The sequence below is a fragment of the Cydia fagiglandana genome, chromosome Z, assembly GCF_963556715.1.
Source record: "Cydia fagiglandana chromosome Z, ilCydFagi1.1, whole genome shotgun sequence".
Lineage (NCBI taxonomy): Eukaryota > Metazoa > Arthropoda > Insecta > Lepidoptera > Tortricidae > Cydia > Cydia fagiglandana.
In genome coordinates this window covers 22559303-22576108 of record NC_085959.1, presented here as the reverse complement: position 1 = coordinate 22576108, position 16806 = coordinate 22559303, and the positions used below count along the sequence as shown (strand labels likewise).

The window sequence follows — 16806 nt, the reverse complement described above, 5'->3', positions numbered from 1 at the left end:
TAATGACAGCCAGTGTGGGAGCACCATAAGAATAGCTTGATTATTCCTGTACACTTATAGCTTATTTTTCATGAAAATGTAACAGGAATAGCTGTCAATGTTAACTTAGTTTTTGTAAACTGTACAGTTGTACTTGGTTGTACTCAATTACATGTAACATGATCTAGCTTAAGTTTTTTTCTTACTCTTGCACACTTTGATAATCTGTCGCTCCGCTTGCCTAGGTAAACTGAGTTGTAAAAAATGTCTGTTTAGTTATATAATCTGTCAAACAACTTTGTCAGAAGAAAAGGCGCGAAATTCAAATGAATGTTTTTTTTTTAAACTCTGACAGATATTGCGAGGTGAATATATAGCTATCTAAAAATACCTAATACTATACTAGGACCCGGGTATGTCCTTAAACTACGTCCAAAAGAGACGTGATGCTCTCCTGCAACCCCACGTTGCGTTTTGGCATTTTTTATTATATGTATGAGGATTTAGTAGGTACACAATTGGTACTGAATTTCTACTAAAAAAAATCTTTCATTTTACATTTTTATTTATTTTTTATTTATTTGGGGTTGCTGTAGAGTGTAGAGCATCACTCCAGACCCCTACTTCATTAGGCTTGTATTCCCAAACTATAGAAGTACCTACAATTTTTTCATGTACCTACTAAAAGTCAGTACATATAATAATAAATGGCACAACGCAATGTGGGGTTGCTGGAGAGCATGACGTCAAGAGAGGCAGGTAATTTCTTTTTATAGCATTAGAAAGAAGATAAACTATCTTGATGTCTTTTTATTAAAAAACACTATTGAAAAATGAGTTGCAGCTGAAGCTAATATGTAACAATTATACCGGGTGTTGCCTGTAACAAGAGCAAATAATTAAAACATATATTATACTCCTCAAACTATAAATTTTTTGTTAAAAAACTTTTAAAAATTATGAATCCTTTAGACTTCCTCTTTTTCATACAAAATAAATATTACCTGCAATGTACGCTGATATTAGTGTGTTTGACGTTGCACTTCACGCTTTAAACATAACAATGCAATACATTGCGTGTTTAACTAAACTTTAAAGCTTAATAAAAATCAAAACATAAGTTATTATTAAAAGTTGCTGAACAAATGTTGGTCAGTTTGACGAGTATAGCCTACTGTTTAATTTAATGCTCCTGTTACAGGTTTAATTAGCAGAATTTATATTCTTTTGGTCTCACATGTAACAGTTACTATTTCTTACAAGCTTTTATTTACTTTCAGCTGTCCCGTTGTCTGTAATCAAATCTTGCAAGTTAAATTTGACCCACTTCCTGGTTTAGGATAAAACTGAAAATTTGCATTAAAAGGAATTTTAACCACCAGCCATACTCTACGTAGTGACTTTAGGTACTTAATACTGAACAACTTTTATTAAGGAACCAATGCCGAATTGCGAAAAAATATTGGCTGCAGCCTGTATCTTACTTTACTCTTTGCTGTATATTATTTTGTATGAAACAACACAATTGTGAGCTGTGTCCTTATAAAAAAAAAACAGGAGACTTGAATCATCATTACTAAAATTTCGTGAGAGATTTGTTTGAAACCACTTCTTCCCTATGTTTGCTGCGGGGTCAAAGAAATTGCCGCATTTTTGCAGGTTCATCTTTCATTAGCCAGACGTAGTACGGAACCCTAAAAGAGTTATGTTTCTTTTTTCTCTTTCGGGCTAGTCATCGGGGAGGGACAGAACCTCACCGGCACGGAGTGCATAATCTGTAATGAGAACCTATAGACCTCTGTGCTGTACGTGTGCAGATATATGTACATGTGCGCGATTCAACAGTGGAGGGGCAATGGAAGTGGCTAGTGTCCGCTCTGTAGAACCCCGATCATACATGTAATTCGTACGTACAGTATAAAGGATGACTCATAAACGTTTACTAAAGTTAACAAGTCGATAATAATCGTTTGTCCCTTGCCATCATACTAATACGTCGGAAAGGGACAAACGATTATTATCGGCTTTCAACTTTCGTAAACGTTTATGAATAAGGCGGTTAGTTTGTATACCACACACGTATGTCACGCTAGACCGGGCCGGGCCGAGGCGTCCTACATCCGACATGTCATTTTCTATGACGGCTAATCGGTGACCACGTGGTGCTTTCCATAGAAAACGAAGCGGAAGCACCGGCCCGGTCTAGCGTTAAATTAAATAAGGATGACTATCTTATTTAATAGCGTTTTTCAATAAAAAGACACATCAGGGTTGTTTACCTACCCTTTTTCTAATGCTAAAAAAAGAAGTTACGAACCTAGTATACAGTGTGGAAAGATAAGTCGGGCCCTGGAGGGAAACTACCTTAAATCCTTAAGCTGGCTCATTTTACTTAAGGGAGACATTCCTTTTTTATTAATAAGAAACAAAACTGCATTCACAAATTTTCTAAAACTCGCTTGCCTCGCCCGAGACTCAAGATTTTTTAGACAAGCCAAATTGAAGAAAAAAAAGAAAAATCTGTAAATGCAGTTTTGTTTCTTTTTAAAAAATGAGCCAGCTTAAGGATTAAAGGTAGTTTCTCTCCAGGGCCCGACTTATCTTTCCACACTGTATATAAAGAAGAGCGACAGTCCCCATACAACACCACGTGAATCGTCACTGTTGTAGCTAATGTAGCTATTCATTCACCAGTTCTCGAAAAATACCTATAGCTAAGGTTGAAAAACCACCACTTTTTTTCATGTAAATAGGTCTGCAACTGTCTGTAATCATCAGAGTGTAGTTTAGTTAATGTAAATGAATACATATTACATTTATTAGGCTTGTGAAGCAATTTACATACTTATCGTATACCTAGTCGTCGGATTTAATATTAATACCAAAGTTAATACAATAAAATTTTATGTAATGGCTCCTCTACACGATGGCCCAGCGCCGGCCACTCCAAGGGACGCATTTATGCGTTAGGCGGAGCAAGTGATATTGCTATCTCATTCTACCGTATGGCAGCGTCCCTTGGAGTGGCCGCGCTGGCCCATCGTGTAGAGGAGCCATTAAGGAGGTAGTTATAGACAATGGTATGTAAAATCACCAAATATTAGCCATGTCAAAAAAAAATAGTTATAATAACAATTGTAAGTACCTACCATATTACTATGAATAAGTCAGAATTTTAAACAATGACAAGTTTAAAAAAAAGTTGTATGTGAGGTAGGGTAATTCGCCAGTAACTGGACACCCTAAACTAAAAATTAATTCTATTCACCTATAAACAGAATTCTTTTTATTATAAGGTTTATAACTGGCCAGCCTTCAATAACTAGCCACCTTATACTAAAATGAATTCTGTTTATAGGTGAATAGAATACATTTTTAGTTTAGGGTGGCCAGTTACTGGCGCCTATATGGTAAAACATATTATAGTTGGTCAAGCAGATCTTGTCAGTAGAAAAAGGCGGCAAATTTGAAAAATGTAGGCACGAAGGGATATCGTCTCATAGAAAATTTGAATTTCGCGCCTTTTTCTACTGACAAGATTTGCTTGACCATCTATATTAATAAGTTTAGCTTGTATTTTTATTACATAGAGAAATAAGTAAGCTTAGAGTGCCCACTCCATACATATACATAGGTAGGTAGGCAAAAATTCATTTATATTTATAAGTTTTAGACTAAAGGGACCCGCGCGAAATCGCCTTTTCTTACAAACGTAGTCCGCATTTTACTCTCTGGATATTAACATCATTGAATATATTTTGACACAATTAGTTGTGTATCAACCACAGCTGTGCCCCTACGTTTGATTTTTTTTTTCGAATTTATAATTATTATAACAGGAGCATTTAAAAATTTGTATGAAATCTGTTTCGCTCAAAATTTTTCCAATGATCAAAGAATCAAATAAAATCAAATGTAAGGAAGGGCCTAACTATGGTTAATATACATCAAATTATGCAAAATGTTTTCTATTATGTCCATATCTAGAGAGGAAAATGGGGACTACGTTTGTATGGAGAAACGGCCAACCCCTTTTTTCTCTTAAGCGAGCATTTGCGAAAACTTATTTGTAGGGCCCGGAATATCGATAAATACTCTTGTTCTCTCCCTACAATGCGCACCCAAAACTCCGGGCCCTACTTATTTGTACTTAATAAAAATATAAGTGTGGGTTTGGCTACCCAAGGAACTGCTTCCCTTCTTTTCAGAGTGAAAAGAAACGGAAAGTATTTTATCATCCCAAGATTCAGCTTCCTTTCTTTTCCAAGTGAAAAGAAACGGAAAGTGTTTTATCATCCCTAGATTCAGCTTCCTTTCTTTTCCGAGTGAAAAGAAACGGAAAGAATTTTATCATCCCAAGATTCAGCTTCCTTTCTTTTCCGAGTGAAAAGAAACGGAAAGAATTTTATTATCCCAAGATTCAGCTTCCTTTCTTTTCCGAGAGAAAAGAAACGGAAATATTTTTATCGTCTTAGCCGTAAGGTTTAAATACTGTAACAGTAGAACAGACGTGGAGTCTACTTAAGGCCTGTGCACAACGGCTGCGTGTGCGTGACATGCACTTGCGTTGCGCATGCGGCGCTGTAGTATACAGACTAACCGCCTTATTCATAAACGTTTACTAAAGTTGACAAGCCGATAATAATCGTTTGTCCCTTTCCGACGTATTAGTATGATGGCAAGGGACAAACGATTATTATCGGCTTGTTAACTTTAGTAAACGTTAATGAATAAGGGGGTAAGTCATCATAAGGATATGAGAGACGGCGCACCGCTTGCGTGGCGTGTCCGTATGCGGCTCCAACATTTTAGCGCAGCGCGTGCACGTTACGCACACGCAAGCCGGTGTGCACAGGCCTTTAGTCTGTGGTCATTTCAATATTGTTAAGGTGCAGTGGGTACAACCAGCAAATTGTTTGAAAATTCGTGGTAAATAACATGAATAGGAATCTTGAGGATTTACTCTAGTGTCGTTGATTCGGAACGTGATGAAACAACTTTTGCTCGATAGAATAAATCACGAACATAAGACTATCTAAAACGCATCATTAGAAATATGTAGGTACCTATTTTTGCACAAAAGCTATAACAGATGTATAGTAGTGTACCCTATGATGGGCGTGGAACCAGTAATGGGACAAAAAACCACAAATCCTGTAAAATAAGTGTCTAAAAGTAGTTTATAAACACTGCCTGTATATTATCATAAATAAGAGTCCTAGAGCTGTTTCAGTTTGAATTTTTATTAAATTTGGTTGTTATTTAAGAAATTGGCGTCAACCCAAAAGTTGTCGTGTCACTGAAAAAAAATACCACTACGAATTCTTAACAACTTCGCTAAGAGAGGTGAGTTAATTTATTAAATTTTAATTAATTAATACTTGATGAAAACTAAAATGTGTTTTGTTAATTGCATTTACCATGAGATAAGGTATACAACATACTATGTTGTGAGTCCACAGGTGTAAAAAAATAGTGGTATTTGGCCCAATCCCATTATAGGAGCTGTAAAACTGCATACCTCCTATAATGGGAAATTAATATCGTTTTTTAGTGTGGGTCAAATCTTGGTAGCCGAGTTTGAGCCACTTTCCCGTTTTCCGATTGAGTTGAAATTTTGTATTCGTAATTAAATATGCAAATTGGATGATAATGCAATGGGTCTCTATTGTTTCCCAAATAGTTTTAAGTCATAATGTATTGTTTGTCCGAATTTTCGTTAGTCATAATTGGTTTTTCTCAGAAACGCGTAACTTTTCAGCATTGCCACAAAACAAACCTAACCTAACCTAACTTATCTATAGCATAACCTTAGGAAAATCCTGAAAAGTTAACGGTTCCAGTTTTATGACTAACGATAATATGTCAAACAATACTTTATGACTTAAAACTTTATGGGAAACAAAGGGACCCCTAATGCAATATTATGATAACATGGACCAGATCTGATGACCTATTTCAATATTTTATACTGATAGAGTAGTGTCCATTACTGGGGGGCCCAATACTGGAGCTTTGGTGTCCATGACTGGAGAAAAATAGCATAGTTTTAATTTGTTAAGTATGTGGAAACTCATTGCAGTATCTTTGATACAACACGCCTGAAACATGAAAGACGGGTAGGACTTTCATCTTTCAATACGCTAAGCGGTAGACCATTCACATGTATTAGGGAAATATCACAAATACTCCAAATTCCCTCTTAAATGTCCCATGACTGGTGCTGTTACTATAGTGCATAATTATTTTCCATCGTATTTTTTCGGACTGAATAAAGAAGTTGATTTTAATGCGCAGTTTTATTTTTTAAGAAAAAATCGTTTTACCCTGATCAAGTGATCAACTTCTTACTTATTCTTGTTGCTAATCGTCTGGAATGATGATGATGATTGATAACTATCCTTGTCCTTTCCCGGGCCACTTGCATACGTTCCAGGGTTAGTCAACTAACTCTGAGTGAACTGTTTAGTACAGGATTAAACTGTACTGTTAACTCCGAGTTAGTTGGCTAACCCTGGAAGGCACACGTGGCCCTTAGGGCTTGTGCACAAATCACGCGAGGTCCGATGGGGGGAGGGGTCACGAAAAAATCACGATAGATCACGTTGGGGGAGGGGGGTATAAAGGAAACCTCACGTGTATTTTTCTACAGTGAACGAAACTAAGAAAAAAACCTACCACATAATTAGATACTTTTTCTCGGTTTCTTTAAACGTAGATCTTCACTCTGCACTTCAAAATAGCGTCTATTTAACGAAAATATAAAAATAAACACGATTTTCTATGTTCAAGACAATTTATCTTAAAATTAGGTCGAATGGAAAAACTAAAAAAATACACGTGAGGTTGTGTGGGGGGAGGGGGGGTTGCCAAAAACCTCACCAAATATCACCAAGGGGGAGGGGGGGTCAAAAAGTAGCCGAAAACACCTCGCATGATTTGTGCACAACCCCTTGGAGATATTTTTAAACCCATCATTAAGTATACCTACCTCTCGCGTCGAACGATGGTCCCTATGACCGTTACTTCAAGTCTCATTTGGTTATTAGTCCTGCAGCGCTGGCTATATTTTGAGCCCTAACTTAAAGTAATATTAAAGTCAAATTTTTTTTCGCTTACGAATGCTGTTTTAAGTTGTTAATCTTACATTTTGTTTTGTGTCACAGATATTATTTGCTTTTTAAGTTATTTAATAATTTGTGGTAATTATTTTTATTTTGAATTATTTTGGAGAAAATAATATTCGAGAGAAAACATGTAACTGTGTCGCATTTAGGATAGTTTTTTTAATGTGAAAACATAGTTTGTGTCAATTACGTCCATTGCAATCGGATACTATGTCATACTATTCAAAATGACTCAAAAAATAATTAAAGTTAAAATAAATTGCTGACGTCGCATTTAATCGTATCAATATGTACATTACATTTTTTTGTGTCTTATTGAGGCACAGCTTCATAAGATTTTTGATAATTTTGTTCTAACAGGCTATTACCATAACAAAAGAATATTAAGGTTACTAGAGTTCACACCTTATTAATATAAAAGGCGGGATAGATAAGAAATATGAATTTGTGTCAGTTTCATCCATTGCATAAACAAATATGTAATACAAAAATAATGTTCGCGTTCATACGACGTTAGCGGGTAGCTCTTCACGGGCAACGCGGGCCGTGCACGGGGAGCGGGCGCGGCGGGCGCGGCGTGACCTTGGCGTGACGGCGGGTAAGGGCCTCTCTAAAAACCACACGTTGCGTACGCAACGCATGTTTACTTCGCCTGCGCACCAAATTAACGCAACCTATGCAAAGTTATACTACTACAAAGAGAACTTATAGATATTGTACATTATGTCACCATTTACCAAAATAAATGTAAGTGTGTAAGTAAGAAAGAGAATTAAGGTCTGTTTATATCTATACACATTGACAATGTGAAATTCCTCTTTGACATTCGTTACGTAATGTTGATTAACAAATATGCGACATATCCATCCTGAGAGCCTACCGCGAACATCGCAATTCGCAAATTGCGGACATCTTTCTCTGTCACTTTTATTACGTCTAATTGGAGTAAAAGAGAAAGAGTTCGCAATTTACAAACTTTAGTGTTCACGGTTACGCATCATATACTTGTGACAATGACAGGGAAAAGGTACCACTTGAGTAAAATTTGCTTATTAATGCCGTGACTTGAGGTAACTTTCATTCTTTGATAAAAATATTACTTCTTGAATTTAATTTATATTAATGTTATTAATATTTTGATTTCTATATCTAATTATCTAATCAAGTCTAACTTCAATATATCTTAATTATATGGACAAATAAATTTTAATATAAACATTTTTTTTTTCATTATAAATAGCACAAACCAGTCTTTCCATACTTAACGTAAATTATGCACATTATTTTTTTAACGTATTTTTTTGTTCTTAGCATTTTTTTACAATAGATATTATTAATTACACGTATTGAGGTTATTTAAAGCCTGTTTATTCTTATGTTTTGAATACATTTACCTTAAATAATAATTACCAACACTTTTGATAGTTCAAGCTTCTTGGATAATACCTTTGGGTTCAATTGGCGTAAAGGACATTTTGGCGAAAATAAGTTATATCCACTACCGTAGCCTCAAAGGGCTTAACTGACAAAACGCGATTTTCCAGGAGAGCCAAAAATCAGTTTTGTTTTGAGAAAAAAATGAGACACTTTTGTTTGTTTGAATTAACTGATGCCTGTATGTGGCTTATTCCTAATTTTTTGAGGTCTTTTAAACTGATTTCTTGAATACAATGCTTATTTACGAAAATAGCATGTCCGTTACGCCAAAAAACACGACTATTTTTAAAAAGGCGTCCCTTACGCCTCTTCTTTGCAATATTGGCAACTTGCATTTAGGGAACACTATACTTCTAGTACTATACTTTACATTTTTTTTCCGAAAAATTATAGAGATGTATTCACTGTCAATTTTCCCCATTTTTGTTATTTTGGATACTTAAACGTGGAAAAGGTCGTTTTCTTAGCCACAAAAACAATGTTTTTTTTTATTTGTTTATATTACTTCAAGTATTTTAAATTTATTTAATTTGGTAGGTGAGAAGAGATCTCTGCTAAAAACAATTGAAAACCGAAGGGGAAACATGTTGGGGCACATGATACGTCACGATACTTACATAAACTCTATAATTGAAGGCAGAATAGAAGAACAGAGAGGCAGAGGAAGACCGAGACGTGCATATATTGACCAGGCCAAAGAGAAAATTAATGCAGTGACGTGACGCATCAGGAGCTCAAAACAGTGGCAGAGAAAAGAACGGAATGGCGAATATTCCACCGACAAGAGCTAGGCTACTATGAAGTATTTGAACAAATTAAATTGAAGTATAATTATTATACATTTACCCTCAATAATAATTACCAACACTTTTGATAGTTCAAGCTTCTTGGATAATAATTACCTTTGGGTTCAATTGGCGTAAAGGACATTTTGGTGAAAATGAGTTATATCGACTACCGTAGGCTCAAAGGGCTTAACTGACAAAACGCGATTTTTCAGGAGAGCCAAAAAACAGTTTTGTTTGAGGAAAAAAATGAGACCTTCTTTGTTTGTTTGAATAAACTAATGCCTGTATGTGGCTTATTCCTAACTTTTTGAGGTCTTTTAAACTGATTTCTTGAACTTACAATACAATGCTTATTAACGAAAATAGCATGTCCGTTACGCCAAAAAACACGACTGTTTTTAAGAAGGGCGTCCCTTACGTCTCTTCTTTATTGTTTATCTTATTAGAAAAAAGGGCGTAATGTACTAAACTTTAAACTGTTTTAGTACCATTTGGCGTAAATCCAATAATTTCGTTGCAATATTGCCAATATTGCTACTACTTGCATTTAGGGAACACTATACTTCTAAGTACTTACTATAATTTACATTTTTGTTCCGAAAAAATATAGAGATGTAGTATTCACTGTTAAGTTTTTCCACATTTTTGTTATTTTGAATACTTAAACGTGGAAAAGGTCGTTTTCTTAGCCACTAAAACAATGTTCTATTTATTTGTTTAGGTATATTACTTCAACAGAATCACTGCTGTCCTACCATTGATGTATATATTGATATACAACAATTTCTAACAAATTAATTTAACTATAGAAAGTATTATGCGTTATTTCTGTTTGTAATGTTAATTAGATTATAAATTTTACTTTTACATACTAAAATACTATTAGGTACAATAGTAGTTTAGAAATTTCATATGCCTATTCAGTAAAACTTAATGAATATGATCGCATATTTATGACATTACATTAGAGTAGAAAAAGGCCAGGCTTACGTACTTCTATGGATTTAAATGCAAACGTTAATTTAACTAAACAGTAACTTTCATAAGGGTAATCCTGTAAATTAGGGTTTAAACAAAAAAGTATTAATGATACGTTTTAATCAATAGGTATTATCAATGACCCTGTCACAAACAAAACTAAAAGTTATCAGTCTTACCCTAATTAAACGCCATAATTATCATTTGAATATAGTCATGTTTTATTATTTTCATAAAACTGATGAAAAAGTACCCACTAGTTCAGTTTAAATTGTCAAAATTTAGTAACCCTATAAATAAAGCAATGAGCACATGAGCAGGTAATGCAAGTACCTACATTACCTGCTCATGTGCTCATTGCTTTATTTATAGCTCATTGCTAAAAAATTCACAAGGAAAGTATAACTAGCTCATCCCACTTAAACACAAAAAAACAACAATAACACTCGTGTAAACATCCATTAGTTGTGGGCGTAACGTACATTTAGCACTCAAAAAGCGCAAAGAGGCGTAACGGACAAAAAATTACCACATATTTATTTAATAAAATTTCTGATGCAAAAGACATCCACGCAAATCGTACACAAAGTTGGGAGTTACGCCAAAATGTCTCACAAATTTTTTTTGAATTGGCAGAGACGGCCAAATGCGTTGGAAAATTGTGTTCAAGCATTGATTTTTCATAGTGCTTAACGGACATTTTTTTCAAGTTATCGAGACGTTAAATAATACTATTCGATAGAAAAAAAAATACTGAGTATAACTGCATTTTCGCAATTTTGTCCCTTACGCCCTTTGAGCCTACGGTAGTAGTTATATACAGTTTTGTTCAGAATTCCAAGCGCTTTCGTTCGATATCTCTTAAAAAGTTGCCTTTTCGACCCAATTTTTGCACTATGAGTTTGCAAAAACAGCTTATCTCAATGGTAAATTACCAGTTATAAATTAGAAATATGGATATTATCGTAAAGGTTACCGCTATAAATATTGTTGTAAATGACTTACATGTGTTTTGTCGTCCTTTAAGCCCTTCATTTGTCTTGATGATTTTTCATATCGTATCTCGTATGGTCAATATGGTCGTAAAGGACATATTATACTACATATTGATATTATTTTACTTGCCCTTTATTTTCGTCCCTTTTGCGGAGGAAACTGCTGGCTGCTGGGGTGCTGACGCGAAACAATTTGTGCGTGACATAGGCAAAAGGGAGAGGATCCCCACTCTGAATCTTTTCTGGTGCAGAGGCTGTCCATAGCCATCCAGCGGGGTAATGCCGTGAGTATTATGGGCACTTTTGCACCGGAAGCGATAAAGAACGGGTTTGACTAATAGTTACTGTGTAATTATTTTTAAGATGTAAAATTCCTATGTATGAAAATTTTAATAAACAAAGTTCTTAGGATTTTAGATACTATACTATTATAACTCTTATCGGGATATACCTGGCATAATGAACTACCGTTTGATACATTTTTAAGCTTCGTAACAGTAAATTATGCTGAGAAAAGTTAACATGTGTAACGTGACTGGTAACTAATACACCCCGAATTTGGAATGAAATAGTCTGATAACGTCTCTTACGTCCCCCTAATAAACAAGATTCACTAAATTATCAAAAATTTCATGGGTGTAAAGGACATTCATAGTGTTTTAGACCAATTTTAAAAGAAATTAACTTCTTTCGTATTTAATTTATAGATATGATTGCTAATTAAGGGTAAAGAGACTAACATTTTGAGTACTTTTCCAATACACATCAAAAACATAGCTCGATAAACCACAAAAATATATTATAAACATTTTAAAAAAATGCAGTTTTTCGCGTCTCCTGAAAAGTAGCATTTTGTCCTTTACGCCAATTGAACCAAAAGGTATCGTAATAATATATATTACTAAAATTAATAAAATCAGTCTTTATATTATGTATCAACTAGGTACATATTATAGTTGCACATGCAAGTGCAAATATTTTCATTGCATTCAATTCATGCTATGTTGTGGGGGGCGTGGCTAACGATAATCGCAAGCCAACATTTTTTCTCATAATTATACCAACCCGGTGGAGCCCGTAATATCACCAAAATAATTACAACAATTATATTCTGCTCCTCAAACGAACATACTTTTTTTTTCAATAACTTTTATAATTTATGAAGTCTTGTATTCAATGTACATCATCATCATTATAATTGACGTTGCTTGCCAGGCTTTATACATCACAAAATTAGCAATACATTGCGTCTTAAAATAATCTTAAAAAGTGTTCTAAATATCGTATAAAAGTTATTTTTAAAAGTCGCTGATGTGACATTCTCATTCAAAAGGTAGGGACCACTTTGTCGTTTACCATAAAGACGAAACTTTATTGTATCTTTATACAAATAACCTGTCAGAGAGTCCTTATGGCAAGGATAAAGTGGTACCTTTTGATTGCGAACTTCACGAATGTTGGTCAGTATGAGGAGCCTATGAAAAGATGCCTCCGAATGAAATAAATACACTGTAATGGCTCCTCTACACGATGGGCCAATGCCGGCCACTCCGAGGGACGCATTTATGCGTTAGAGGGAGCAAGTGATATTGCTATCTCATTCTACCGCATGGCTGCGTTCCTTGGAGTGGCCGGCGTTGGCCCATCGGATAGAGAAGCCATAATGTTCATCTAACAAGCACCCTACCCGCGTAGGTAGCCTTCCCCGCGTACGCCGTTCATGCAAAGTTTTATTTTGCCAAATAGTAAAAAACCGTGGTTGAAAATGACCCAAATTATGAATGTTGTCTCGATGTGGCATTATAATAATGTAGACGTAAACTTAATAACATGAATTTTATTTTGTGGCAGATACTTGATTTTTATAAGAAAAAAAAATATTAAAAATAAAAGCGGTGGATGAATTTGACACACATTTGTTTGAATAACATATTATAATATCCTGTGAAGTACAACACTTCACTTACCGACTATAATTTTATTTTAGGCATTTTAGGTTCACTATTAGGTATTTATTAAATGTCATTATACCCGTGGATGAAAATGACACAAAATGCGTGTGTATGTCGGAAGCCACTTCGCTTTTACAGGGAAACAAAGAATTTCATCTCGAATATTGTTTTTACCGAATGCTGTTTAAAAAAAGAAATTCCTAAATTTCTACCTAAGCAAATACCTAGGATGACACAAATTATTATTATTAGGTTTAGTATGTGGTCTGGAAACTATATGTAAAAAATAAGCAACATTAATAATCTTATAACTTCAAAAGTTATTGCTACCGGACTAATTAACCGGACTCCCAATACTATCCCAATACCCGCTAGGCTAAACCGGTTGTCAACTTTAGTTCCATTGGTACACAACGAGGGCGCCACTAGTATAAACGGTTGGGGACATTTTTTTGTATGGAGTTACCGTTCTTCTCCTAGTGAGTATTCTTTGTAATAGTGACAGCTCGCTTAGACGTAATCTTTAAGTATATTATATCTATGGGCCAGTGTGACCAGTTTAGGCAAAAATAATTCCATCCATCCAGTCTATGAAAACAAAAAAGAATAAACTGTCAAGCCGTTGAACTGTCAGTGCATAATTTTGTTACCTACGTTCATTTTATTAGAATGTGTGATATCTTAGTGCATTTTGCTTTTATTTAATTTATTCAATTGCTAATTGAATTAGTGTAGATATGGAGATGAAGGATCTTAGCCACAATTATTCTTCATTTTTACTGCTGATTCGTAAATCGTAAGCAGGTTAGTGATTGCAACTAATAAGTTTTTACTTGCACTGAGCTTTTAACTGTTACTTTACTTTGTTGTTTTGTTTTACCATACTCATTGTTATTATAATACAACTCTCTGATATTACAAATCACTTTCCGTGAATTATCTGTAAATTTTCATGAGACATTTAAATCATCTGTATCCTAAATGCTAATGATGAAATAAAGCTATGTGTACGCTGCAGAAAGGTAATGTGATCTTTATTGTATTCTATGTCTCACTCGCTGCTATGCCACAACTGTTTAGCTGTTTATTAGTATTATATGTTGAGACATTTTTCACTCATGTCATGTCAAAACATAAGTACCTATAATAGGTTGCAATTATAAGCCCAGTAAATATATCTTTTTAAAGGTTTCTGTGTAATATTCATGTCCAAAATTTGGTCTCTACACATTGTTATAACCAAAAAATTACTTGTCTTTATATGTAGGTATTTTATAGTAAGAGATCTGACATCATTATTAATTATCTACAATTAAATTACAGATTACTATACATTTGGTGTCATGTAAATTTTGTGTTCTGGATTTCAAATATTATGTCTGTCATGAAGCACAGTGTTCATATCATCATCATCATCATCATCATCATCATGGCTCACTTCACTGTAGGGTGAAAAGGTGGCAGGGTTAAACCTAACAGTAAGTGCAAGCTAAGATAGTTATTTTGCGCCTCCCAGTTTATTTCCTATATTACTTTGAAAGTATGGCAGGTAAGCAATGCGATTGTATTTTACTGTGATATGCATACTTACTACACTTGCTTGTTAGTGCTGAGTCATCCATCCCACCTATCACTTCCATATTTTGTTCCAATCAGGCATTATCTATACACTTCCCCACCACACATAACATAAATTGGAAAACTAGACTTAATTTGAAATTGGTTGCCCGACACCATGTTGAACTATTTACTAGATTTCCAATAGCTTCTATGGTTATGTATGGTGGGGATGTACTGGTCACACAAAATAATTAAGTCATATTAACTTTGGGCATCCTATAATACCTAATGTTATGTGCCAAGAATATTTTTTATAATATCAAGGTATAAACTCTGTAACTTCGTGCATTGGAAAGTGTAAGCTTAATAAGTGTAAGCTTATTCATTTTTAGGTACATTCCTTGCTACTAAAGTTTATAAGCACATGAGTGAAGTGATAATTTTGTAAACTGTTCATTGAGCATACACAAAGCTGTATTTTCTTATATAGTATTTAATCCTCCTTAAAATGCTACTGCCTGATGCCACTGCTTTCTGCACCATTCTGTGAAATGCAATGCCATGTATTTTTATTTCATACCGTTTTATTTCTAGGGAATTGAAAACTGCTATATTGTACTCAGCAAATTATTTTCCAGACATTTTTAGACAGTAAACTTCTTTAAATTCTGGAATAAAATTTAATAAAGTGAATGTTAAGCATCAGTACTACATTATAATTATGTACAAACAGCAACACTCTTAACTGCACATCGGTGGACCTTATTACAAAAGGCATAAGGTCCACCAGTGACCAGTTAACAGTGTGAGCGATGGTACAGTATATATGTACATTAAACTTTTATTAATAATGTGTCAAACTACTACAACTATATTTCAATTATCCTTACACATTTCCTTCATTATGGGTTTGATTCAGTAAGTATTGCAGACCCAAAGTAATGTTTATAGTAAACTCTTAAAAATAACAAATATTGTGATCGGTTCGCATTGATTCTTAAGTCTAGTGGTCATTAATCATAGGCAAGTACTATATTAAAAACTATCTGTCTGTTCACACACAAAAGTCTGCATTAATATGAAGTTGTTGCCATTAATTCAATTCAGACTATTTATAGGTTATAATTGACTCTTGGATTCCATGGATTTCTTTTAGGTTGTATGAAAATTTAAAAATAAAGCAGTTTCCCTAAGTTAATTAAGGGTATAATTTGATGTTATATTATTTGTCTTTATCTGCTGTGCAGTGTCCAAGAAGGGGCTAAAGGAGCTTTTCATTATGATGACGTCAGAGGAATCAGATCCTCTAAGTACTGCACCCTCAGACGGCCATGCTGAAGAAATGTCAGGTATGATTGAATAATAATTATGTTATTCTGCCATATTCAATACAAATAATGTTTTGTAGAACAAGGAAAATTACCAGTCTTCCTTATACCATGAAGTAATAAACCATAAAGTTGTCAGTACATATTTGATACTTAGTCCAATAGTCAGTGTCATGCATCGAAATATTTGTGTAATTAAAAAAAGGAATGTCAAGTCATGTCATTTCGTGGCAACACATGTGTTGCCGATGTAAAAGGAGCAATTAGTGCTATAACGGATATGTTATCAGCATTTAATATTTGTCCTTCCCCGTTAAAAGCCTCTGGGACAGAGGAAGCGCCTTCATCGATGGTGTCAAGCGAGGCGGAGTCGGAGGGCAGCATACTGTCGGAGCCGGCGCGGGCGGAGCACGCCGAGCACGCGATGAGCCGCAGCTGCGACGGCGTGCTGCCCGAGCACCAGGCGACGGCCGACAAGCCGCCGGCGCCCGTGCCTAGCGACTGGCGCAGTGTCGGCAATACGGTTTCCTCATTAGTCTCCACCAGAGGCAAGTCACTCAGATCTATTAACATACTGTACCTATGAAAAAAAAGTAATTTATTTGCGAAAACACATCATTTTTTTTTATTTAGTGCAAACACTAAATTATATAAACTAAGTA

At 34.8% G+C, this 16806-nt stretch overlaps 1 protein-coding gene across 1 annotated transcript; it reads left to right on the top strand.

Annotated features, from left to right (window-relative positions):
- Nucleotides 1–13874: 13874 nt before the first annotated feature.
- LOC134679387 (uncharacterized) lies at nt 13875–16730 on the top strand. Its single transcript, XM_063538285.1, has 3 exons — nt 13875–14060; nt 16064–16165; nt 16465–16730. The coding sequence occupies exons 2-3, from the start codon at nt 16096–16098 to the stop codon at nt 16728–16730; spliced, it is 336 nt and encodes a 111-aa protein (XP_063394355.1). The 5' UTR covers nt 13875–14060; nt 16064–16095.
- Nucleotides 16731–16806: the final 76 nt, after the last annotated feature.